At 36.5% G+C, this 26,717-nt stretch overlaps 1 protein-coding gene across 1 annotated transcript; it reads left to right on the top strand.

Moving 5' to 3' along the window:
• Positions 1 to 1,195: 1,195 nt before the first annotated feature.
• Positions 1,196 to 26,717, top strand: sfmbt1 (Scm like with four mbt domains 1). Its single transcript, XM_079597080.1, has 21 exons — positions 1,196 to 1,329; positions 4,910 to 4,967; positions 5,289 to 5,383; positions 7,305 to 7,548; positions 8,131 to 8,219; positions 9,170 to 9,422; positions 10,035 to 10,132; positions 12,632 to 12,733; positions 14,156 to 14,315; positions 15,183 to 15,265; positions 16,246 to 16,372; positions 16,658 to 16,771; positions 16,918 to 16,960; positions 17,043 to 17,113; positions 17,228 to 17,370; positions 19,056 to 19,165; positions 21,866 to 22,041; positions 22,475 to 22,653; positions 23,210 to 23,434; positions 24,551 to 24,679; positions 25,345 to 26,717. The coding sequence occupies exons 2-21, from the start codon at positions 4,943 to 4,945 to the stop codon at positions 25,483 to 25,485; spliced, it is 2,607 nt and encodes an 868-aa protein (XP_079453206.1). The 5' UTR covers positions 1,196 to 1,329; positions 4,910 to 4,942; the 3' UTR covers positions 25,486 to 26,717.

The following is a 26,717-nucleotide window of genomic DNA, read 5'->3' as shown; positions in this document are numbered from 1 at the left end:
TGTTAGTTTGTCACATAGGCCTATGTGATCAGTAAATTTTAAATGCAACTGATGGATTCAGATTATAGGCCTACTGTATTTTTCCAATATTCATTTATTTGTTGATGATCTTTTCATTTTTGCCTCAATTTCCTGATAATTATTATACCCCCCCCCCCCTTTTTTTTACCCCCACATTTTTAGTTCAGTTAAAACTGTAATCATAGGTAACTCACATAGGCCTATGCTACTTACAACTTTAACCATTTTTAGAAAAGGCATACAGATTGTTTCCTTGTGTCTATTCAGGATGAAAATGCATGTTCACCTCACACAGCTGGGTAAAATATATGGTGTTAGAAAATAATTTTTATAATGCAAATTTTTATAATAAAATAATGTATTATAAAACAAAGATAATAAGTGTGTAAACCAAAAGTTTTTAAAGAGACTTTCAGATTCTGATTATTTTTTTCCATAGAGGAAATCGTCTTATAAGATAACAGATAAGTGATTTTACTTTTACTTTCTGTGGATCAATGTCAGGTCAGTCCCTGACAAGGTAATCAAAGCTCATTCTTTTTAAACCATATAAGAAATGTGTTCATTATTATTTTCTGTTTGGTTTGAAATGTTGACACAATATACACCACCAGGCAGATTTAGTTCAAAACAGACAGGTTTTTGAATTAAACACTTACATTCAGTGTGCAGTGCTATATGGGAAGCTATATATTACATCATATAAAATGTAAAATCGCTGTTCATAGAAGGATCCAGAAAGATTATTTACACAGAGGAACTGGCTGCTCAGCGTGGCGCAGTTGTGCGATAGATTAAGCTCTTCTAGCCAATAGGACAAACACTTTCTGTACTGAACAAAACGGCAGTGAGGCTGGGCGGCAAATGTTGTATACCTCCTCCACAACATAGACTGCATTCCCACTAACTTAAATAAACCAGAATAATCGTTAACCTCCGCGCAATACGACTGAACAGGTTATGACAGTTGTAAGCAATCGTTTAATATTGCGTCCCACCGTTTTTATTGTTCACAGTCTAGGAACATTACAAATAAATGCTGTAATAAGCCATAAAAGTGCTCTTTTAACGTTATTTTAGTGGTTCGGTGAGGCATTGTAAACATTGTGTTGAAATATGTGGCAAGTTCGCCTTTTTTTAATCGCTGAAAGCCAACAAATATCAATCCCCGTGCTCGTGGTGGATGAGAGGCTCGCGCGAGAGGCGGCGCATGCGCACTCACACTTTGTGCCATATTGGAATGAGGTCGTGAACGACTAGGCGGAAAAAGACACGGCATCTAAAACCGACTTGAAAAACTCCTCACTGGTAAGAAACGAAATGCATTCCCAAATATTTATGTATTTTACCCTTTGCCCTAATCAACCTTGGCTTTAACGAGCGATTTTGCGTTGCCTGCATCTTTTTTCCCGTCTCCAAAAAAAGGTGACTTGTGCTCGCTCGTATGAGTGCCTGCCTGGCTCTATTGCTTAAGCTATGACGTTTCAGTAACTTGACTTGGTTACAGGCGTTTTTAGCATGTGCACGAAATCAGCCGCACTCATATCAACATAAAAATCCTCGCGAATCAGTGCAGAGAAAATGTCTCATGACTAATAATGTTGAATTGCACGATGTGTCTTTCGGAATGAAAGTTGCCTGGTCGGCGTGAATGTATTAAATGCTATTATCCAGTTATATGTAGCTAGCCGAACACACTGCGCTTGTCCAGCGAACTCTCATCATCCATTATTGGGCGATTTCTATGAATTACACTCACTAAATCGAATCAAATAATAGCTGCTATTAGTTATATTTATCGCTACATTCTACATGGGGTTTATTTGGGCTTTGGTTGTACATAACGCTGATGCATTATTTTTTATTGTAGAATTTTTTTTATTTTATGATGTTTTAGTAACATTTATGTGTAAATAATAAAGTTATATGGGAGCTTCCTCAAGCACTTTCAGAAATTGATGACAGTTTCATTCTCTGGCCGTGTTACATAATAGAAGTTGTGTTGTTGTAAGTCACTCTCATTCTGCCATAAAAACAAGACAACTATTTTTTTTTTTACCATTATACTATTATTCTTAAATAGAATTTTTAAAAATGTATACAGCATAAAAATCTCTAATATTATTCTAATGAATGTCTTCTCATTTTGCAAAACAACTTACATATATAATTCGTCATGAACACTTTGAATAGTTTGAGGACCTGCCTGACTGTTGTTGGTGCACGTGACAGCGGTCACTGCGTCATTTTCATCTTCTTCTTTTCGTCTTTATTATTTAAGTCGGTTATCTTCGCTTCCGTATTTCGCGTGTGTTTGTATGTATTTAATGGAGGAAAGTTGTCTTTAAGTCATGAAGTGATGGAGCGGCAGAGTTTGGCAGGAATGTGCTGATGGTTCATAGACACACCAGAAATAGATTTCCGCTGTCCTGGAGTCTCCTCATTCCCCTCATGTGTTAATTATGTTGTGACACCAACAGTTCAAACTACAGGGCTGAAAATTATTATCAGATATGATTGTAGAAGTTGTCATTTTTTGTTCAAAAAGTATAAGAGTATAGCTGTAAATGTGTGTGTTTGTTTGTTTGTTTGGTTGGTTCAGGTAAACCCTACATTATGGGGACACAATGTGGATGTCCCCATAAAGATGGCAATATCCAAAATCCTTGTCCATGTGGAGACATTTTTTGGTCCCCATGAGGAAAACGGCTTATAAATCATACTAAGTGTTTTGTTTTGTTTTTGAAAATGTAAAAATGCAGAAAGTTTTCTGTGATGGGTAGATTTAGAGGTAGGGTTAGTGTAAGGGTATAGAATATACAGTTATAAAGTTTAAAAATCATTGTTTATGGAAAGTTCCGAAAAAACATGAAAACACAACAAGTGTGTGTGTGTGTTTAAATCAAATGTTTTCCGTTTGTCATTTTTAATTTCAATGTTTCTAATGCAAAGAGGAAGGGATGGTTAGGGGATTGTAATAATTTTCAATAAGTAATTTTAATTACCACCAAAAAAAATCCTGCACAAAATTAGCAGGATTGGTTGTAACAGCAGCACTCTTTGTACATTATTTTACACGTTAGGGACTTGTAGTCGGCATCTTTACACAGACAAGTTAAGGCTGCTCTGTGCCTGATATGCAATGTCGTATAAAAGCTTAATTATGCCTGCTCTGACCCACCTCACCCCCTAGTATCAAATCATACAGATGTAATTGCTGCGTACAGTAAATGCATAATGCCACCTCTGAGCTGCATTAAACAGTCAGTCTGTGTGAAGACACTTAAATGCCACTTCAGAAGTGCTTCTATGCCTCCTTTGCGGTGTGAATTTGGCCTAAACTACTTTTTGTTACAGACAAATTATGTGAATATTGCATGCATCAAAGTTTGAGACGTATATAGCACAAAAACACAGTTACAGATGTTGAAACAGTGTTACACTCCCCAGTCTCACCTATATTATCTCAGTATATTTCCCCTCCGATTCTGCCCTCACAAAATCACCATGGTGGTAACAGTAATTTCTGCCAAATACCCTAGTTTACTACAATATCTGTAGCGCTCTCTTACACTTACTTCTAATAAAACAATAATAAATTAAAATATGATGTACTTTAAATAGTATTAAACCCTTGTTATTTTAATTCCTTGTCATTTAACTTTATTATATTTCATTTTGTTTTGATGACCACCATACAGGCTTCTACTAAGCTCTAACAGTTAAGGTAGTAATACTAATATTTATAAATAAGTTTTTATTTGAGCGGAAACTGTCGTTACCATGGTATTTTTTTTGTAAGGGTAATTCCTTTTCAATATGCTTTAAAGTTCAGTTGATCATCATACTGAGGGACAGCGACATGGCTTTTTAAACAGCCCTGGCTGCTCTTTTCAATCCCTATTGGAGACCAGCGTGACCCCCAGCACATTGTGTGCGTGGCCCGGGCTGTGCTCCAGGGCTCTGGGACGGTGCTGGAGTGAAGGGGGGTGGGCTGAAAGAGTTGATCCCAGAAGAGCAGGAGGGTCGTGGCCCGCCAACGGCTGTCAGGGAGAATGTCTGACTCTCTTTAATAGAGACGTCAACCTTCACAAAGACAGCTTGACGGCTCCGGATGAATAGACAGTGTTAATGCAACTTTGTTAGTCGTTTTCTTTCTTTTTGCATTTTTTGGACTGCATGTTGAGTTTGTTTCTGGCTTTTTTAGTTGAGTTTATAGCTGAATATCTTTATTCGGTCTCCCTTACTGTGCTTTAGTTTTTAGGTGATGTTAAAGGGATAGTTCCCCCAAAAATGAAAATTCTGTCATTTACTCACACTCACATTGTTAAAAAACCTGAACTCAATAGATGATATTTTGAGGAATGTCAGAAACTAAACAGTTGATGAGTCCCATTGACTTCCATAGTATTTTTTCCCATTGGTTAACCATATTCTTCAAAATATCTTTTTGTGTTACACAGAAGAAAGAAACTCATACAGGTTTTGAACAACATTAGGGTGAGTAAATTATGACAGAATTTTAATTTTGGGGTAAACTATCTCTTTAACAAATCTACCCAATATTTTTCATTTCGCAAAGCCATACTTGGGCATTATGGTGCATTTTTGCTTCTCAAATGTGATGCGGGGAGTCTGAGCGCCAGAAGTTTGCAGCTACACACTAAGGATTCCTCCTCCAACTTAGTTAAATGAACTAGGCTGTGTAAAATGTGGCTTGTGCAAGTCTCTTCATGTTCCTGTCTTGTCATGCGCACACAGTTAATCTCGCACAGGCAAATACTTATAGAAACGCGTTTATATTAATTGTAATCATAATATCATAATTTATCTCTCTCTTTGTTTCAATGTTTGTTTTTCTCTCATTCCCCCCTCATTATTCATGTAGACGCAGTTTGATTGTCCTCCGGGGGCTTCAGACATGAGCCTTGAGGCGCTGGAGTCTGGTAAGCTATTTATGTTCTTTGTGCTCCGTTGCTAAATAAATTGCAGAAAAAACATATATATAGTCCATCCTCTGAACCTGAAAAATACAATATTGAGACTTGTATCGCACATAGTTAAATAGCGTTGGCTTAGTGTTTACCTCGACACAAAGTGGTGGATTCAAAGGTCACTTGAAAATGTCTGCGAGTTCCTGCCTATTATTACTATATACTTTATATATATATATAGCATTCACTTTTACGCTCTGTTGATATGGTTTGATATGGAAATTGCTGAGCAGACTTTGCGGTGTATGAGCTATCGGGCGTTTAATGTTTCAGATGCGGACTCTGGTCAGGATGTGTCCGAGTTTAACTGGGATGACTACTTGGAGGAAACCGGGGCGCTCTCTGTTCCTCATCATGCGTTCAAGCACGTGAGTAAATGTGGCTTGTGTTTGTTCTACACCACCATTCTGCATCTTACAGTGAAATAAATTATTTTTGAACAAAGTTGAAAGCTTTTAATCAAATTTGAAAGTGATGAAATACTGTGGACAAACATGTTTTTAAGTTACGCTGATGCAGCCAGCTGGAGAAGACTGATACATTATACAGTTTTATGCATTTACATACAACTTGCATTGCATTCAAGGCAAACCTTTTATCAGTTAATGCATTCCCTGGGAATTAAACTCATGTCCTTGGTGTTACTGAATAATCAGTTTAATTAACTTTCAGTCATTGCTTTTCGGTCACGTCCGATGGCAAAAACAGAGATATAAGCCGCACTGAAGCCAGCACACAAGAAAACTGTCATTCACATTTTTAATTTTACTCAGCTTTATAACATTGGCCAAATGTCTGAAGTCAACACTCAGTTGAACTCTATACATTAGTGATATATTCCTACTCTCATGGGAATTGTAAGACCAATAAGTGACCATTTACATTACATCTTAAAGAATTTATTTACTGGGTCAGGAATTAACCAGGGCATGGAGAAATAATACCATTCCCCAGGTATTTATAGTCAGTCAAATGACAAAAAAAGTCTGTAGCCCATTCCTCTGATTTTAAATCTTTTAAACCGCATTGATATATTTCATCATATTCGATATGCTATAATATTATGGTTTAGTATTATGATTTAGTAGTGCCGTTGCAGAGCTCACTGAATGACGTATAGCTGTCTGTTCCAGCTCAAGTTGTTGAATATATTTGGTGTTTATATTATAGACAGCCAGTTGTTCACATTAAAAATGTATTTCAGTTGAAATGTTTGACATAAATGGATGGCATCAATGTGTTTATATGCATACAATATGTGACAAAAAGCCATCATAAAGGGGGAAAATGTCCTTATAAATGGAAATATTGCCTCTCACACTGAATTTATGCTTCGTGATTAAAAGGTGAAGTGTCATTTTCTGATCCTTAAAAAATAAACCATGCAAAGACAAGTAAAAGTAATGCATTGGTAGGTTTGTCTGTGCATCTCGACCAACCCAAACAGTAGTTGAGGGCGGGACAATCTGTATGCTGGCCAATTTCAGACAAGGGGATTGTTTGTGAAACCTGTTTCAAACCCGTAATTATTTTTGTGTTACTATTCACTTAAACTAAAAACTATTAAAAAATGTCAGTTATTCAAATAAAGCTAAAATAAAATATAAATATTAGATAACAATTTTAACTGAAATAAATAAATACTAATATATATTTAAAAAAAATAATTAAGCTAAATAGAAACAAAAAAACCGAATAAACATTACTTTACAAATTACTAGAACAAACTAAAATTAAAACTGAAAATATAAAAGTAAAAGCTATGTCAAAGTACTAATAAATATTATAATACTAATAAATACTAACATAACTTTGTACTAAAACAGAAAATATAAAAAGAAAAAGTTGTCAAACTACTAATAAATAATATAATAGTTTATAAATAATACTAAAATAACTACTAAAACTAAAAATTAAATAAAAATAAATAAAAATTAAATGGAAATATTATAAACTTGACATGACAAAATTATAAAACTTAAATGAGAACTGAAAATATAAGTTAAAGCTAATTCAAACTACTAATAAATAATATAATAGATTATAAATAATACTAAAAGACACTGTACTAATAATACTACAACTTAAAATCAAATAAAGCTAAATAGAATCTTAAAACAAACTAATTATAAAAATTGAATTGAAAACTGAAAATGAATACAAACATTAAAAATACTAATTGAAATGACAAAGGACTAAAATGAAAATGAAAACTAAAAATATAAAAGTTAAAGCTAATTCAAACTATTCATAAATACTGTAATAGTATACTAGTGATTTCCTCTGCAGGTGGACCAGGGCCTGGAGACGGGTCTGACTCCTGGTATGAAGCTTGAGGTGTGTGTCCGTACTGAATCAGAAACAACGTACTGGGTGGCCACGATAATCACCACCTGCGGACAGCTGCTGTTGCTACGATATGAGGGTTACCAGGATGACCGGCGTGCCGACTTTTGGTGCGACATCATGACGGCCGACCTGCACCCGATCGGATGGAGCAAGCAGCAGGGTCGACCGATGAGACCTCCCGAGGGTGAGCAATTTCACTATGCTTTCTAATTTATGATGGTTAGACCTTAATTGATTGTTGTGGCTTTATAGGTGAAGATGATTTGAATTTAGGCTCTGCATAGGTTATGCTCTCGTGTCTGAATAGCTGTGTGTGCATCATCCACATTTGCATAATTCTTTATGTACTTCAAATGCGGTGTTGCTTGCAGCGTAGTGCTAATTCCTGTAGGTGGTTGCTCACAGTCGATTTGTGGGCATATTCAGGAAATGGGGGAAGGGTGTGTATGTTGGGGCTTTTATTTAGCTTGCAGCTTGCTGATGGGCACAGCCTTTACTCCTCTGAAATTATTAAAGGACCCATTTTAATACTTAAAGCTTCTTTTATTAATAAAATCCTGGAATAGAGTGCAGGAGTGGGGGAGTCCAGATGGTTGCTGGCATTTTGCTTCTGGCTGTCTGTGCTTTATTGACAGCTGCACTTATGGCCCAAAATACCATGTCAATGGGGAATAAGTGCAAAATGGCATAAATCTGTCGGCGGGATTGTCTGTTAGAAGATCTGCTACTGTATGTCTCTTAAACGTGGCCCTGAATCTGTGCTCAGGTGTCCGTGAGAAGCACCAGGACTGGGAAGCGTTGCTGGAGAAAGCTCTGGCTGAATCCTGCAGTGTACCTGCTAGTCTGCTGGAAGGGGTAAGAGATATGCATTAAATGTAAGAAAAATTTATAGAAAGTTAGTCATTATCGCAAAATAAACTGATAGGGTGATAAAACAAAGAATACCACTAATGTCTGTTTACTACAGTCAGTATTTCAATGTTTTGAGTTGCAGGGGAATGAATAAAGGGAGACCGCAGAGTGATGAAAAAGACATAAATGGACAATGGTTTAATATACAGTTCACAGATATTATACAAAATTATTTGACTGTTTAATGCTGCAGTTGACCAATTAGAATCAAGTAACTTTTATTCAGCAAGGACACATTAAATTGATCTAAAGTAAAAAAATAAATAAATAAAAGTATTTCAAATAAATGCTGTTCTTTTGATATTTCTATTTATCACAGAATCCTGAAAATATTGTATCACAGTTTCCACAAATATATCAAGCAGCACAGCTGTTTTCAAAACCAAAACCAGCATATTTGAATGATTTCTAAAGGAGATACAGTACATGGAAAGACACAGAGAACATAGAAAACAGTTATTTTAAATTGTAATCATATTTTGATCAAATAAAAGCAGCCTAGGTGAGCATAAGAGACTTTCAAAACCTTTACTTACAACTTTTTAAACCTCAAACTTGTGAACGGCGGTGTACATTGCTTGCTTTTCAATGTTTATTTACATAACTCATTTAAAAACAACTGAGCTTTACCCAAAGTGCTGTACAATTCTTAACAAAAAATATTAAGATGAAGAAATTAGACTATTAAAATAATTTTAATAATTGCAATTAATTGCAAAACAAAAAGGTAGAAAAGGCATGTTTTTAAAATTTGAAACTCAATCTAGCCTCAAACAGTATTAAAAACTAAGGAGTAAAAAAATTTCTTTGACTCTGTTTTAACTGATGGTTGTTATATTATTTTATCTGTATACCTGTTCTTTTTTCTTTTCCCTGTGCGTGTGTGTTTGTAGGCCCAGCGTGGCTGTAATCCTATAGATCTGTTAAGTCAAGGTCTAAACGTTGAACTTGTGGACCGTCAAGATGCTGGGGCGGTCTGGTCTGCAGTGATTGAGGAGAACGTAGGGGGGCGCTTGCGGCTTCGATATGCCGGCACAGACGGGCTCCCTGACGCCCAATCCATCACATGGGTCTTCTACCTGGACCCCCTGCTTCATCTACCTGGCTGGGCACAGGAGCACAGCTGCACTCTCAGACCACCTGCAGGTGAGGGTTTCAGCATTTCTAAATATCTTTGTTATAAATATTGGAAATGCCCATCAAAGTAAAAGACCTTTGAAGTTGCATTCTGTATACTATACAGTTTTTAAAATAGGATGCATTACACAGTGTTTTTTTAGGCACTATATTACATAGTATAGCTTTTGAAAGCTAGCTTCTGAAAAATGTAAGTGGTCAGTGCAGCTAAAACCATGGAAACAGAAGCAGAAGCTGATAATAAATGCAGATCTTGTGTTGTTATTGCTGCATGTTCTGTAGCTAGATGATTCCTAACAGAATAGGTGAGTGAACAGACCAACAGGACTCACAGTTGAATCTTCCTGACCTATTAATATGCAAATCAATTAGATTGCTCCATGCGGCGGTTGAGATCATGCACAAAAAAGGTAGGTACCTCGAATTGTCCTCATAAGCACTTCTAGAGTACTTTTACCCTGGGAGACCCACATATTACAGTTTAGCTAATCAATAGTGGGGATTGGTGGATGGGGGAAGGGTTTACAGGGGCTTAGATCAGAGTCCACTAGCTTTTAGAAGATAAACTTATGATGAGGTCAGCAGAGAGCTGATTGTGTGTTTGTGTATGTTTATCTGTAGCTCTGCTCTCCCTGCGCACTGAAGCTGAATGGGAGGAGGTGAAGAAGACCGTCTTCTCTCAGGCTCAGGACTCCAGCATCAGCGAGGAGTTTTACAGGGTCAGTAAATACTGATTAACTACCACATGTTTGCTAAAACTTGACTCTGACCCTAAGTTTGCTTGTGTGAACCCTCTCGGTGTGATTCATAAACTGGAGAGTTAATGGAGATCCACTGTGACATTTGTGCCCTTGAGCTAAGCACTTAACAGCAGCTTGCACCAGGTTGATTGTCCTAGTGTCCCCTGCTCGGACACAAAAAACTGGCTGCACGGGACATTGCGCACGGACATCAATGGACTGTGCTGATGGCGGAAATTACGTCACACTAAGTGGAGCGATTTGAGCGTTCAAAAACTAAAAGTCCACTAAGTAGTGCGCATGCACCGAACTCGTTCATCCACGCTCGCATTCAAAAGAGTTACACGTTTAATTGTGCACTAGACAGAACCCGGAAAAGGAAGTATACCCATGCACATTTTCCATTGCCTTTTGTCTTTGAACACAAACACTTTAAAGGGATAGTTTATTTACTCACCCTCTAGTTGTTCCAAACCTCTATGACCTTCTTTCTTCTGCTGAACACAAAAGAAGATATTTTGAAGAACATGGGTAATCAAACAGTTGATGGTTCCCATTGACTTCCATAGTATGGAGAAAAAAAAAGGTCAATGGTGCCCACCGGTGTTGTCACACGTCAATTAACTGGTGGGAAAATTTCCTCACCGTCGCATCCCTAATAAGCATGTATGGTGTTTGAGGAGATTCCCCCTTCCTTGTAAAGCGTTTTGAGTACCCAGAAAAGCGCTATATAAGTATAACGTATTATTATTAGTTATTATTATGTAATACTAATGGCACAACATTTGCTTCAACAGAACACATTGCGTGCAATGCCGACCTTTCCATTCAAATGATTCATAAATAATATCAGCCCTTTCTTGACTCATAGTCCTGTTCTATAATATTCATTTTTTACACAAAATTAGATTAAAATGCAGAAGAAGACAGTAACTGGATGCTACTTGCTGAAAGCCTGCAACATAATTAAGTCATGTGACAACAATGTAGTACTACTGTTTGGAATGCTTGTTGTTGTATGCCCTTACGGAACAAAAATATATGGGAACATACTGCAAAATATAATGCGATATATTGCGTAATACATTTCCATATATGGGAAACTAGTGCTTTATAATATATATATATTGTAGTATTAGATATATGTAGATATGTATACAATATGTAGATATTGTAGTATTTTATTAATGTCACTTATTATTTTACTTTATTCCATGCTATCCACTTTCTGCTGTAAATGTTGAAATTTCTCAATTGTGAGACAAATAAAGGTTCATCTAATCTAATCATCTATATGCATTGACCATTTATGGCTATTTATTACTGCATATAAAATATTTATAAATGAAGACAAAAATAGCATTGCATGTAATATTCACACAGTTTTATCCTTTATTGTGTACATATATTGCACATACATGCTCCCATATAAATGTGAATGTAAGTTATAGTAAATATACACAAACATTCACGGAATGAGTTACAACAGATTTGTAGTTCCCAGCATGCTTTGCTTCTGACTGTTAAAGGAGAGTAAATGTTAAAATGAAGTGTTATTTAATGTGTTTCGCTCAATATTAATATAGAGGGGAGATCTGTTTGTGTTTAATGTTGTATTATTTTGTAATTTAAAAGGTTTTCTGGTATGTCTGAGTTTTTGGGGTTACCGTTGTACTGAAGAGTAGAGCCTGTGGTTCGGTTAACGATTGGCCGAAAACCACTAGTACTATTATTACTATGTATTAAAAGTAGTGGCTGTTCCCTCTTCAGCAAAGCGATAGTCTCTTGGATAAATACTTTAGTTCATGCAGGTGTGCTTATGTTAACTAACTTCAAAATATGAAACATTAATAAAGTAAATAATTAAAAAAAATATAAGAAATATATTACATTGTATATTCCTCTATATATGTGTGTTTATGCTGCATGAGTAAATATATCTGCAATATATTACACATGCAGTACCATATCTGATCACATATACATCGATACATTATGAAGCGTATTACTGAATATACAAACATTGAGTAAATATATTGTCTAATATTTTTCCACATATGAAAAGCAGCAATTAAATTGTGTTTTTCAATATATTTTAATATATTAACACAATATATTATTCTGTATATTTTCAAATATACTGTTAAACCATATAATATATTGATCATAGGGAAATCAATTTCCTTTTCATAAGGGTGTATTCTGTTTCACATACTATTTTTATGGTATGTGAATACCCCTACCACAGTTTAATTTATTTTAATTTAATTTGCTTTTATATAACTCTGTATTATTTGTATTGCAATCTGTATTACAAACAGCCAACATATCAAGGTATGTTTGCTACAATAACAATATGGATGAAAGGAATTTAGAAACAGATAGAAAATATGTTTTCAACTTTATTGTTTCTACTTTATTTTTCTTTCTAATTTATTGAGTCATATTGATGGAGTATACGCTTGTTTCTGTATTCAGGACAGATCAGCCATCACTCCGCACTGCTTTACTGATGGGATGAAGCTGGAAGCTGTGGACCCAGCAACTCCTTTCACCATCAGTCCTGCCACTGTGGCCAAGGTATCGTAATGGACTCTAAAGTACCTCCCCTATCCTCTCATTTCCTCCAAAATGTGGTCGACACACTAAACTGCTGTAGTTTGGGACTTTTACCCTTTGCTTTTAATGCTTTGCTGAAAAGAATTGCTAATAAATAAAGATCTGTAACAGACAAATTCAGTGTTGATTTGTGTCTCCTCCAAAAAATTGGATGAGAAAATAATTTATATTTCAAAAATAAAACAATTTTTATACAATGTATAAATCACTTGTTTTTCCTAAAGTAACACTGTCCAACAGGAACACCAGTATTCTCTTGCCTCCCCTGAGCCCATTCAATTTTAACAGACCCCCTATAGACCTTATGCGCCAGAGAAACAAGCGTGCAGCCATCTTTAGAATAATATTGTCTTTGAACTTCTGTATTTTGCGGTCGCTCTGTATATCTCTGTCGAGGTGTAATTACCTGTCGAAGTGGATTTACTTATTAAAAGTTAACGAAAGTTATCACGAGGATTGTAATGTTTAAAGCAGATGTCTTAACAAATGTCAGTAGACCGGTAAGATTTTAAAACGAGCTGTTCATTCATAAATACGTAAGATCACCTTGAAAATACAGACCGGAAGACAAAAGACAACGAGCGCAGCGCTGAAAAGGGGCGGGGCTACATAAGGTCTATTGGTGGGTTTGGTAATTGAGATGAATGGGGAAAGTTACATGAGACGAGGCAATGCCTCCATCGATTGGATATGATCGGTTATGATTGGTTCATGCGATAAATCCTTGCCTCTTGTTTTCATGCGTGTTCGCAAAACGGCTGGAATAAAGAAAATGATGGTGTTATTGGGAAAACAAATTAAAAAGTAAACAACTCACCCACTTAGATATCACCGCTTTATGTCCCATCAAATTCAAACTTGAAATGGCCTGAAAACATAATGACTGTTTTTATTTTTTAGTGAGTAATCAGTAAATTTTTGTGTCTGTGATCAGTGTTTAGTGAGCTTGATGACTGATGAAAATAAGTTGACTATTAAAAAGAACAGCTGAGCATCAGTTCACAACTAAAATATTATGTTTTAAATTGTTACGGCCTTTAGTTATTATTTCGGATTAAAATGTGCAAAAACACTAACTTGATGAAATTTATACTTGGTTTTAATAAATAGAATTTAATTAATTAATGACAGTGTAAAGATGAATGTACATTTGATATTGATTTGTTTGTATATATATATTTATATATAAAACGGTGTATACATGCACACGCATATTATTTTCTGTGTTGAACGGCAGGTGTTTTCCATAAACATGGTTGTATTCCAGATAACTGAGATCAGGATGAACAGGAAAACCATTTGTAGACCCGTGCCCTTATTCTTAGCTTCATTCATGTACATATGCTGTATTGATTTACCTGTTTGTTTATGTGTGTGAGACAGGTATTCAATGATCAGTTCTTTCTGGTGCGGATGGACGACATGAGAGATGAGGCACAGAAAGAGGGAGGCGGACGCTCTTTCCTTTGTCACAGGGACAGTCCGGGAATCTTCCCCACGCAGTGGAGTCTAAAGAACGGAGTCAAGCTCAGCCCTCCTCCAGGTCTGGAGATTCAATCGTCATGTACAGTATAATAAAGAAAGTGAAATAACACAAATGACTGATAAATTATTCATAAAAAGGACCTAATGGAAAAGTGGCACATCCTTTCCTTTCAGAACAGCTTATTTTCTGCGGTCCTACAAGTCCTAAACTGTCTGTAGGGCACAACATTACATAATTGTTCCTCAAGCACGATAACTTGAATATTATCTGGCGATTGGATATGCCACCAAGCATTTTGCCCTGCTGTCCATGAAACGTTGGTTTCCTGTGAATATGAACACACGAGTGAGCATTGCTTTTACTGTCATGAAAAACAGCCTCATTCCTTGGCGGTTATACTGCCCAGCAGAGCAGTCATTAGACCTAATGGCTGGTGTGGGATGGTTGGCCATGTCTTTATGGATCCATCCCCATTTTAACAGCTGGAAACACACTTGAGGCTTTTGAACTTTTCCAAACATAATCCCATCTGGATAAGAAATCAATAAATGCGATTCACCAATTTGTTTTGATGCAGAAGTTTTTTTCTTAACACCAAGTTACATAAATATATCTTATGGTTTCGGTCTTGGAGACACTATTTGACCTCTTGCTTTAAGCGCTGCCATATCTAAGTGTTCTTTGTTAGATCTCTTTTACGGCTCACATGCTACTAATTGCCAATCAACATATAGATTAGTTCATCCTTTGAATTGCCATTGGGGTTCTTTGGTGTGATTTACTTCAAAGTTAAAGTCTTGTTTCTTCTAGCGTTTCAGTTATTTTGTAATCTAAATGTATATTAGGGAGACAGTCATGCAGTTAAGAGTTTTTCAGGTGCACTTGTTGACCTTTGTGTGTGTGTGCGTGTGTGTGTGTTTGTAGGCTTCCAAGGTCAGGACTTTGACTGGGCGGACCATCTAAAGCAGTGTGAGGCTGAGGCAGCCCCGCAGCAATGCTTTCCTCCAGTGAGTTTCTCCTTCTGCGTATTTAAAGATGGGTCAATGGCATGATGGTCATTTTGTCCAGATCTATTAATTTATTTATTTTTAAAAATACAAAATGCTGTTTATACATACAATGTAAACAATACCTCTCTTTTATGCTTAACATGTTTTATATTTTGAATTAAAACTCAATTTGATATTTTGGGGGTATAAAATCTAAACTGTCCTGATGTAATGAAGGGAAAAAACTCAAAGTATGACATTTTTGAAAAGAACTTTATTAATTAGTTGGACATAACCAGTCAATTAAACAAGTCTTTAATATATCTGATACAATATCGGATTTTGATTGATGATAATTTGTACGAAGCAATATTTATGTATAATTTATATTTGTATAGAAGACATTAGTCATTTTTCTGTAATTAGTTTGTGTAAAATAAGTGTTTTTGATTTAGTTTTTTTCAGCATGTTAATATTATACTTGTTTTATATACACTATCGTTCAAAAGTTTGGGGTCGGTAAGATTTTTTGTTTTTGAAAGAGGTTTCTTATGCTCCCCAAAGCTGTATTTATTTGATGAAAACCACAGATGTATTATTACAATTTAAGATATGTTTTCTATTTTAATACATTTTAAATTGTAATTTATTGCTGTGATGGCAAAGCTGTCTTCAGTGTCAAATGGTCCTTCAGAAATCATTCTAATATGCTGATTTGATGCTCAAAAAAATTCTTATTAATAGCAATGTTGAAAGCAACTTTGCGGCTTAAACTTTTTGTGGAAACCTTGATAAAAATGTTCAGGGTTCTTTGATGAATAGTAAGTTCAGAATGACAGCATTTATTTGAAAAAAGAAATCTTTTGTAACATTATAAATGTATTTTTTTAAATTATTTGGATTTTTTTTTGCAAGACTTTGTCAAATCTCAGCTATTGATGACATTTTGTTGGTCATGTGACTTTCTGACATTGAATTACTTTTCAATTTCCTTGTAGGACCCATCTGATCAGTGCATTAAAGAATCCATGATGCTGGAGGCCATCAATCCGCTCTGCCCTGAAAACATTCACGTAGCAACTGTTACCAAGGTCAAAGGTCAACACATGTGGATTCGTTTGGAAGGTGTGATGTCAACATTCTTCTCTCTGTAGCATGGTAGCTCTGAATGACCAAAAATAATTATGCAGTGTCTCCTTGAACCGGCTTCAGAGGATACTAACCAAGCTGAATCCCTGATTAAAAATAGCAAGACCAGTAACAGACTAATTTAAGACTAGGCTTAACCCTTTATAGACATCACAGAAGGTCAGTAGGCATGAGGATTAGTCAGTAGGCATGTGTCCTGGTACTGAAGGAGGTTAGCCATAACAGACTGTCTCATATCTTTCCCTCCCACTCTTTGCTCAGGTCTGAAGCAAGCCGTCCCAGAGATCATAGTTCACACAGACTCCATGGATATTTTCCCAGTGAGTTGGTGTGAAACAAATGGCTATCCTCTTCTGCACCCTTGCAAGCCCAAAGGTCAGCGTTACAGCAAAAACTCTCGATTTCAGAGAACGTTCATGATGCCAAAGTGCTGTGCACACAAATGACCCCATACATTTATATTTATTTTTGACATTGGCTTGGTACGGCATGTAAATTCATGTTTTATGTGATATTTGCAGTAGATAAACAGAAAAAGGTTGCGGTTGTTCAGCCAGAGAAACAGTAAGTAAGACACAAAAGTGTTCAAATTGAGTTCAAGTAGTTTTGATTATGGAAAAACACTCATTTATCTCTTTCATCACAGCCGGGTACCATCCAAAGACTCCTCACCTGATACTACCAAACAACTTATTAACAGCAATCAGGCTGAGATGGGTGAGCGCTAGATACACATCTGAACACTTACACATGCATGCCATGGTCTTCCTTGTCATAAATGCTCAATGCTCTCTAACACAGTACTATTTTAATCTGTTTGTGTGCCACCAGGAGGCCAGGCGAATGGGAAGTACTGCTGCCCTAAGATCTATTTTAACCATCGCTGCTTCTCAGGGCCCTACCTCAATAAGGGTCGTATTGCAGAGCTGCCCCAGTGTGTGGGACCTGGGAACTGTGTCCTGGTGCTGAAGGAGGTTAGCCACAACAGACTGCTGTATAAATAGTATTTAAATGTGTTTGTCTTTTTTGGCAACAAAATGGGAGGTATCCAATTGAGTAAATGTTATTAAGTCCCGCTGTGGTTAAAATCAAGTTGTTAATGTTGTCTATATGTCTATGTGGTGTTTTTAATATGCCCAAAGACAAACCATGTGTAAATTTATAAGTCAACACCATTGCTAAGTATTTTCTCCTTAACTTTTTGAAATCGCCTCTGTCATCTACGCCACAAATATGTTATAAACAATTCAGTCAACGTGAGGCGGGCTTTAGCTTATTATTAACTATGCTGCGAAGCAGGGGGGGATCGAGAAGCCAGGTTATCCCGGTATATTTTTCTGTTGATATGAAAAATCAGGTACATTTTGCAATATAGTGGATGAAGTATGTATATGACGTATATTACAATGCTATTATGAACAATAGGCTTTTCTCCACTGATGTTCTGAGTTGTTCAAAGCATTTCTTAGGGTGCTGATTTTTAGAAGGCAACTGTCTCACTCTGAGATGGCGTACGTACGGGAACATGGTTTGTGTAACATTAGCAACACGTTTTTAGCTGTTTGATAACATAGTCAAGCCAAAGGCGATACATTAAACGCATTACCATTCTGATACATAGACTTGTAGACGAGCCTGTATAATTCGTTCTTCCACTTATGAATCAGTTTCTGGTTTAAACATATATTGTTGAATTGATGTTGCCAGTATTTACACTTGCCTTTGTGCAAAATTTAGACCGTAAAGTTGACAGAGGGGATCAGGTATTCTGACATTGTATGAGTGAGTGGAGGCGGGGCTCATTTGCATAATCATGATTCACGTATACTAAATGAAGCAATGTTGTAGTTTCATTCAAGATATTTGAATGCATGAAAAAAATATTTTCACAGGAAATATTTTTGGTGAGCGAAGATAAGGGATACGATTATTGACCACAGGGGGACTCTTTTTAATAGTATTTTTATTTTAAGTCTTAACTTCCTATCCTGTTAAAACTTGTATGGAAAACTAGATGAATGTGCACAAGAGGCTGTCTGTAATGGTTATTTTTACAGATACGTTTTTTTTTTGTTTTTTTTAGGCATGACACAAAGCTAAGCGTGTCAACCTTAACTGTGGTAAAATAACTGTAATGCACATCCTCAAGTGGCTTATTGGTTTTATAAAATGACAGTATGATAAAGGACAAAGACATTTTTTAATAAATATGTTTGTTTTAGGGATGTAAATTAACTTGTTTGTTTTAGTACAATTCAATTTTAACAAGTGTACAAAAAAAAGCAAAATATATATTTTTAATTTTTAATCATTTAAATTGATTTAATTAATAATAATCATAATAATAACAAAAAATTTAACTGATTGATAGCCCTAGTTTATTTGCATGTCAAATCTGTAATGTTATATAATAGAAAATTCTGATAATACTCCTGCTATTCATTTATTTCATTAGTCGAACTGTAGGGCATAGCAACTTGTAGTGCATTAATAGAGAACGTTCTGTCAAGGGTATGCTTTTTATCTCCATTTTGTCATGGTTTTGAACACCACTCAGTATTTGGAGTCAGAACTATTCCATTCTGTTACCAGACTTACGAATACCTTTTCTGTGTGTTTTTTTTTAAAATACTGCCCTCTTGACTTGTGGCCTGTGCAGGTGCTGACACTGCTGATAAATTCGGCTTATAAGCCCAGCCGAGTGCTGCGAGAGCTGCAGCTGGACCAGGAGGGCCGCTGGCAGGGTCACGGAGAGACACTTAAAGCCAAGTGAGTATATTGTGCCTTAAGGCCCGGGTATACTTAATTTTCTGCATTCTGCTCAGCCTCGCATTATACTCAACAGCGGATAATCGTGGATGCACGCATTCAACTAATGCACAGTGCAATTGATAGTACAGAGTCATGTAATTTACAGGATGTTTGCTTGGAAGGATAGAAGAAGAAAAGTAGCGGATCCAGAGATGGGCTGAATCCGAAATGGCTCCCTATACCCTAACATAAGGCATTATTCGAGGAAGAATATATTTGTAGTGGTGTCGAAACCATAGTGGACGTTATTGAGAGCACTCATTCTATCCTACATTGCACCGCAATAACGAGTGTACAGCAGATGTACGCTCAACGTAGGGCTGCAGCTATCGATTCTTTTTGTAATCGATTAATCTAGCACTTAATCGATCGATTAATCGAGTAATCGGATAATTTTTTAACATTTTTTTTTTTTTAAACAACCAAAACAAATAATGCATAACGAAAATGATGTGGCTGTAAAATGATCAAGCATTTGGCTTTTATTTCTCCCAAAAAAAACAGGTATTTATTCCAACTCCAACATTTGGTTCCAAAACTAAGCCTATTTTATTGCCATTTTTACCCATTTAGTGTTTATAAGTGCCAGTGCCAACAATTATATAACAATACAGTTAAGTCAACTTACTGTAAATTGCATTACGGTGCATTTAAGGTGAAGCATCCGTTCGAAAAATCAAACGGATGCTTCAAATTGCATGCGTTGGAGACACCTACACATAGTGTAGCTTTGAAAAGTGGAATGTTTTATTGCAAATATGCATTTTGTTAAATAGAAAAAGAACAGCATTTTGTTTTTCACTTAGGCTAGTTGAAGTATATTGCTAAAAAATACAGTATGGGATTAAAATCAGCGAACATCAATGTATAGGCTTAGGCTACGTTACCTTGTTTCGGCGACGCTTGGTGAAACAGCAGTCGGTTGAGATGCTGAACTTTAGACATTCTCTGCCATTTATGGACATCTTTACTCTCCGCCATCACGCCAACTAAATTCAAAATTTATCACGCGCTGTGGTGCGCTTGAACAACGGTCCGTGTGAAACAATCACATCCCTGCGCGTGCCGTATAGTGCGCGTCATAGGAATTTAACGAGGCTTCGAGGCAGAGTTTTTGCCTCAAGGAATTTTTGTAATCGAGTAACTCGAGGAATCGTTTCAGCCCTAGCTCAACGGCTGTCTGAATTCGCTCACTCATTTTCATTCACTTCTTCAAGTCAACAGTGTTCGTGGACTAACGTATGGAACGGGGGGCAATTTCGGACTCAGCCACGGCTTATTATTGGTAGATACGAGGGTCAGAGACTCTACCATTGGAAAAGGTGTAACGGCTAACTTGGATCACGTGTGCCTTAATAACCAATTACAGCCTTGACGTCAATGAATTTCGTATTCGAATTTCGAGTTGTGCGACAGTCAATCACTGTTTACTGATACCATAGAAAAGAATGAGAAGTGTCGTAAACTGAATCATACCTGTCACGCAATTGTCTGTGACTTCTCTTAAAAAACAGCATTTTGTTTGGTGTAAACTCTAAAAAATAGATCATCCCAAAACTAATGTTTTGAAGCAAAGATGTCGAAGATTAGTCGATGGGCTGTCGGTTGATTAAGGCCCTGTTTACACGAGAACGCTCGCGGGTGAAAACGTAAAAATATTTTATCGGATGTGCCTTTCGTTTACACGGCGATGGCGTTTTTGGGGCTTAAAAACGCAAAAAAGTTAAACCACCCTCCAGAGTGGAAATCTTAAAAACGCTCCACCATCGCGTTCCCGTCTAAAGGGTAAAAACGGTAAAAACGCAAAAGTCTGCTAGACAGTGAAGGCGTCGCGTACGCGTTTACGTCACAGGCATGCACCAGTACAGGAAAATAACAAAATATTATCAAACTAAAATATAGCATTAATTTCATTGACAAAAAAAATAAGAATTCTGAGCGACACGCAAAGAGCACCAAGGGTTAAAACAGCAGCTTTACTGTTTTAAACATGAAAAAACTGTGTCAGTTGCTCTTTCACTTTCAGTGCTTCACATTGCCACCTAGCCGCCTGGAGTGCACACTACATCGAATTTCACACACTTTTGCGTCACCATATGCACGCAGATTTCCCCCTCATAACGCTCGTCTAAACGCAGAATAAAAAGTGATAACGCAACGCCACTTTTGCGTTTTCTCTTCAGATCGTTTCCGTGTAAACATAGCCTAAATGAAAAGCTATTTCCTCACAAATATGGTTTATTCAGCGTAGTGAAGCCTCTCCTCCATTAACTTCCATTCAAAAAACAAAACAAAAAAAGGCCTCTTGTCTCCTTCCCTGTGTACCGCAACGTTAGTAGGCGTTATGCCTTTTCCGGCTAAGGTCGCAGGCTCCTGATCACTAAAATTACGGCACACGGTCAGCACGCAAACCGTTGCAGAACGCGGACGGCCAAAGTATACTCTTGGCCTTTAATGGTTTGTTTTTTCTGATTTTTTTTTTACAAAGGTACCTGATCAAAGAAGTTGTTGGAACAAATTATGCCAATTATGCTCATGCTTTTTTTTTATCAATGCATATAATAATTTACGATTCAATGATTAACATAATTATATAACATGAATACTAATTTTGAATACACAAAGCTCTCGGTTTCCTGACAAGTCTGTGCTTCACAGGTACAAAGGGAAGAGCTACAGAGCAACAGTAGAGATCGTTCGCACAGCAGACCAGGTGGCCGATTTCTGTCGGAAAACCTGCATTAAGCTGGAGTGTTGCCCCAACCTGTTCGGCCCACGAATGGTCCTGGAGCGCTGCTCGGAAAACTGCTCTGTGCTCACCAAAACCAAATACAGTGAGCATCACTTCAGCTATTGTCTCTGTTTATATCAGTATTTTATTATGGTATTGGCTTGCTGGTTGGATGGTACAGTACATTTATTGCTCCAGTTAAATTTTTTGCAGATATTTGAATTGCATATTTTGTGAAATCACTCCCAGGTCACATTTCAACGCCCATGACCAAAAAAAAGAAAGAAAATAAATTACATTTGACAAATACAATATTTATTAGCATTATGTGTATTTTGTCCCTATTTCTTGAAAATATGCTTTTATTGTGTTTATATAAAATATAATTTCTTAATTCTTTCTTTTGATTTTGGGTTGAAATATGACCTGAAGTTTTGTTTTTGGAATTCAACCATATAAATCATTTAAATTAAGTGATAGTATGAATTACTTGCTGTTTAAGTTGCTTTGTGAATCTAACAATACCTGTTTTATAGCATATTACTATGGGAAGAAGAAGAGCAGGCGTGTGGGCCGACCTCCCGGCGGACACTCCAACTTAGAGGGAGGTGTGAAGAGACGAGGCAGGAGGAGGAAGAGGAGGAAGCAGCTCTTCGTCCACAAAAAGAGGCGTTCTTCTGCTTCAGTCGACAACACTCCGGCAGGTTCCCCTCAGGTAACAAGAGTTACATGGTTGCGGAAGTCTGAAACCACTGGTGAAAATACTATTTTGTTTATTTAATACAAATGTGTCCCTTTTATAAACATTATCACCATAGAAATCTGAGTGATTTTTAGAATCGTTTACATGCTCAACATCAGAGCTTTTATTAGTGACCTATAAACAGTGCAGAATCGTATCCATTTCTTTTTCATTTTACGTCATAATGCTTTAGAATCTTTAACCCAGATTTTCAATATAGTCTCTATTTTTGGACCACACTGAATACAAAATAAAATATGTTCAGATTAACTGCTCAACAAGAACCATCTTCCCCCATCTGTTATAATGTGGTCATTAGAATGTGAAATGCACAATCTGTTGAAACATTTGCTCAGAGTAAATGTCATTTCCATTAAGATTCAACGCACGAGCAGAATTCTGATGTTCTACCACCACAGCACCAAAGTGATCATATCGGTTGTTAATATTAAATATATGTAGGCTAGCATCAAACAGTATTTTGCTGTATGTCTACAATGTGCACTAATGTCACTGTCTGGCCTCACAGGGCAGTGGTGATGAGGAAGATCTGGATGAGGATGACTCTCTGAGTGAAGATACAGGCTCTGAGCTGCAAGACGAGCTGATGGATGACTCGGAATACTCCGAGAAGAAGTCGCAGCCCCCCACACCCTCCCCCTCCCCTCCAGAAACCCCCCGTCCCACACGCAAACGGCGCAAAGCACGCTCGCCTTCCTGCTCGGATGACGAGAACAGACCTCCTTCACCCAAGGTAACACTGCGGCAGTCTATAAATATTGGACGCTGATGTAATCATTTATATCAGTTTTTCAGTGAGCAGTGATTCTCAACCAGGCTGAGTTGAAGGATGGCTTAAAATGATTTAAAGTCGAACTACATATGCTTTTAAATGCTTTATGCTTTAAAATTAAGACAACTAAAATCTATATTAAAGGCTGATGATATATTTTTTATGGTAATTTGTTCTCTCAACAACTGTCATTTTTATTTGTGGAGTCTAGAAAAGTTTTATGATGAATATAATTTATTTCTAGTAATGTCAAGCTCTAAAATATTTTATTAGATATAAATTATGACCAAAGAATATAAAAACTCGAGTCACAATATAAATATAAATATAAAATGTAAATTCACTGGTAATCAAAAGTGTAAACTTTGAAGAACATTCGGTTGTTGGAATGTATGGAATTTAATTATTTATAATTATTTTACCTAATAATTTGAATGAAATACCATTATTATAATTTATAATATTTATATAAATATTTAAATACATTTAAAAGTGCCACTCAAAATGAGCAGCTTTGTCATTACAGCAGAAGTACCAGAAATATATTATTATTTATAATTATTTTACTTAATAATTTGAATGAAAAACCATTATTATAAATATATATATTTTCTGGACATGGAATCTCTTGTTTCTTTCCCCAAATCTTCACTCACGTCCGCACAGAGCGGTAGGCTTAGGCTATATCATGCGTCTTTGTGTGGAAATAATGCGTTTTTTTTTTTTTTCATATTTAACTTTGTTTCATTGACGGAAGTGCTCAAATGAACAGGCATGTCTGTTACGAAATGGATGTTTGAGCCTTGTTTATTATGATTTATTATTATTTTATTTTCCTTCGAAGCTCAAAAAATGACATTAGGATCAGCCCTAATGTCATGTGCGGAACTTTGTAGGTTTGAACAATTGGAACTATCATGTGGCCCTTCAAATATCATCTTTGACAATGAGCTTCAGAGTCAGGAAGGTTAAGAAATGCTGGTTTACAGCATATAAAATCAATATTTTTAATGTTTAGGAAAATTACTGTATTTGTTTTGTATTTGATAACTGACTGATTTGCTGTCTCTTCTGAAGAGTCCACGTACAGAAGCTCCTCAGAAGCTGTGTTTGGACAGCAGTCCACTGGAATGGAGTGTCACGGATGTTGTGGGATTCATCAGGACCACTGATTGTGCTCCGCTGGCACGCATCTTTATGGATCAAGTAATTGAACACACATTAACATCCAATCCCAAGTGGTCAGATAAGATAAATCGCTGTTTATACCTAGTAGTAATCTCCTGTGACGACCGCTGTGCAGCACAAAATAGTAAATGTTAGGACGTTGGACTTTTATTTCCTCTTAAAGCTGCTGCATTTCATGCCAAAAATGAAACCTCTTGTCTTAGAGTAATGGATGATTGACAAGAGAGAAGACTGCTTTTCATTGTTGTCCGGGAAGCACACGGATTAGTGTCGGCTCTTTGTACGAAGCCCCCAAACATGACAGACAAAAGTCTTAAATATCGGGGCTATGAATTAATAATTTGCTTCATTTTAGATCAAATGTGGCCATGACGTTGTACTAATTTGTCTCCTCGTTTTAATCCAGTGAAATAGTGGCCATGATTTACCTAAAATGAGAGAACAATTACGGTAGTGCAATAGTGAATTCTTATTTTGTGGCCAGGATATTCTTTTTTTTCACGTCATCTTGCGGATGACATGTAGGTTTGAATAATTGGATCGCAAAACGCTTTGGGCCACATCTAAACCTAAACAGATGTTTATACTAGGTGTAAATACATTGCATAGATTACATGCTTATGAGTCTTCATTTAGGATCCTACATCTGTATATTATTAAACTCTTTTTCATTTACCTTCCAGGAAATTGACGGTCAGGCGCTGCTTCTGTTGAACCTTCCCACTGTACAGGAGTGTATGGACCTGAAGCTCGGCCCTGCCATCAAGCTGTGCCATCACATCGAGCGGGTCAAGCTGGCATTTTACCAACAGTTTGCCAGCTGAGGGTGACCGCCTGTAGAGAAGAGTAGGGCATTTGACATTTTAGGTGACTTTCCTAATATGTGTGATCTTCCTTTTGCTCTATGGATCATAGAACCTTTAAAATCACTTAGCGCTTTAGACGCCTCCTGTTCCATTAGTTCTTCAGCAGGCGCAGTTGAGATTAACTACTGGAGGGGCGTTTTTTCAACAGGGTCAATCTGGTACTTTTACAGCTGGGCTCTCCTTCTCAAAATAAGCCTGGACTAGTGTATAGTTTGATTTTTTTTTTTAAGGTCTGGGTTGGAGGAACTGTGTCTGCAACAATAAGCAAAGCTCTTTACTTGTTTTTAAAAAAAAAACTTTATTAACTGTAGAGCGGATGACAATGCAATTACCTTAAGCACAAAAAAAAATTTGCCCATGTACTGTAAGTGGTATGCAAACTTGTACATACAGGAGTGTTAATGTAAATACTGTAAATAACCAGATGTTAATTTTAGTGGGACTGCTTTGATGTTCCCATTTCGGTTTGGTTTTCTATAACAGCTTGGGAATTACACTAACACAACAGTGCAAAAGATGAGGCATGATATATGCCTGATGCTGCCATTTTGGTTTCTGTAAATACTAATAAGCATTTTCTCATCCTAATGATGCATTGTTAAATAAAAGTGCAAAGTAATAAAAACTAGTGAGGTGTTGGTTAAGACATAAGCACACAGATACTTCAGGTTATGTCGCTGACTGTGATGGGGAAAATATGAATTGTGGCAAATCCAGGGTCTATCAACAACACCAAATTGAAAAGAGTCTTGTATTCTTACAAACCTTGTAAAAGTCTTTTTTAAAATATTGAGTAGAATGCAGCATCTGTGTTTAAATGCAAATACTGCGTTCAATCATTTCAGGGGCCTCTATGTTGTAATGGTCTTAACTGGTTTGGTCTTGCATTGCAAAGCTATAGCCCTACACAACCAGATAGAATCATTTGATTTATTATCTGTGGATTGAATTGGGAATGAGATATGCAACAGTCTCCCTTTCCTTGATTTAACAGTCCATTTCCCTTATTTAAGTATTTGTGCTGAAATGAGAAAGATGAATTTGGAATCTCGTCTTGCCACATTCCGTTTTGTTCATTTCCTGTTATTCACCCGTTTAATTAAAGGTTGTTGAATTAATATTGCTTTACTTTCGATTATATGTTGGTGGAAAATGTTATTTAAAAGAAAATAAAATGAACAGAATCTTGC

The sequence above is a fragment of the Phoxinus phoxinus genome, assembly GCF_949152265.1.
Source record: "Phoxinus phoxinus genome assembly, chromosome: 22".
NCBI classification, from domain to species: domain Eukaryota; kingdom Metazoa; phylum Chordata; class Actinopteri; order Cypriniformes; family Leuciscidae; genus Phoxinus; species Phoxinus phoxinus.
This window is presented reverse-complemented; position numbering and strand designations above follow the sequence as displayed.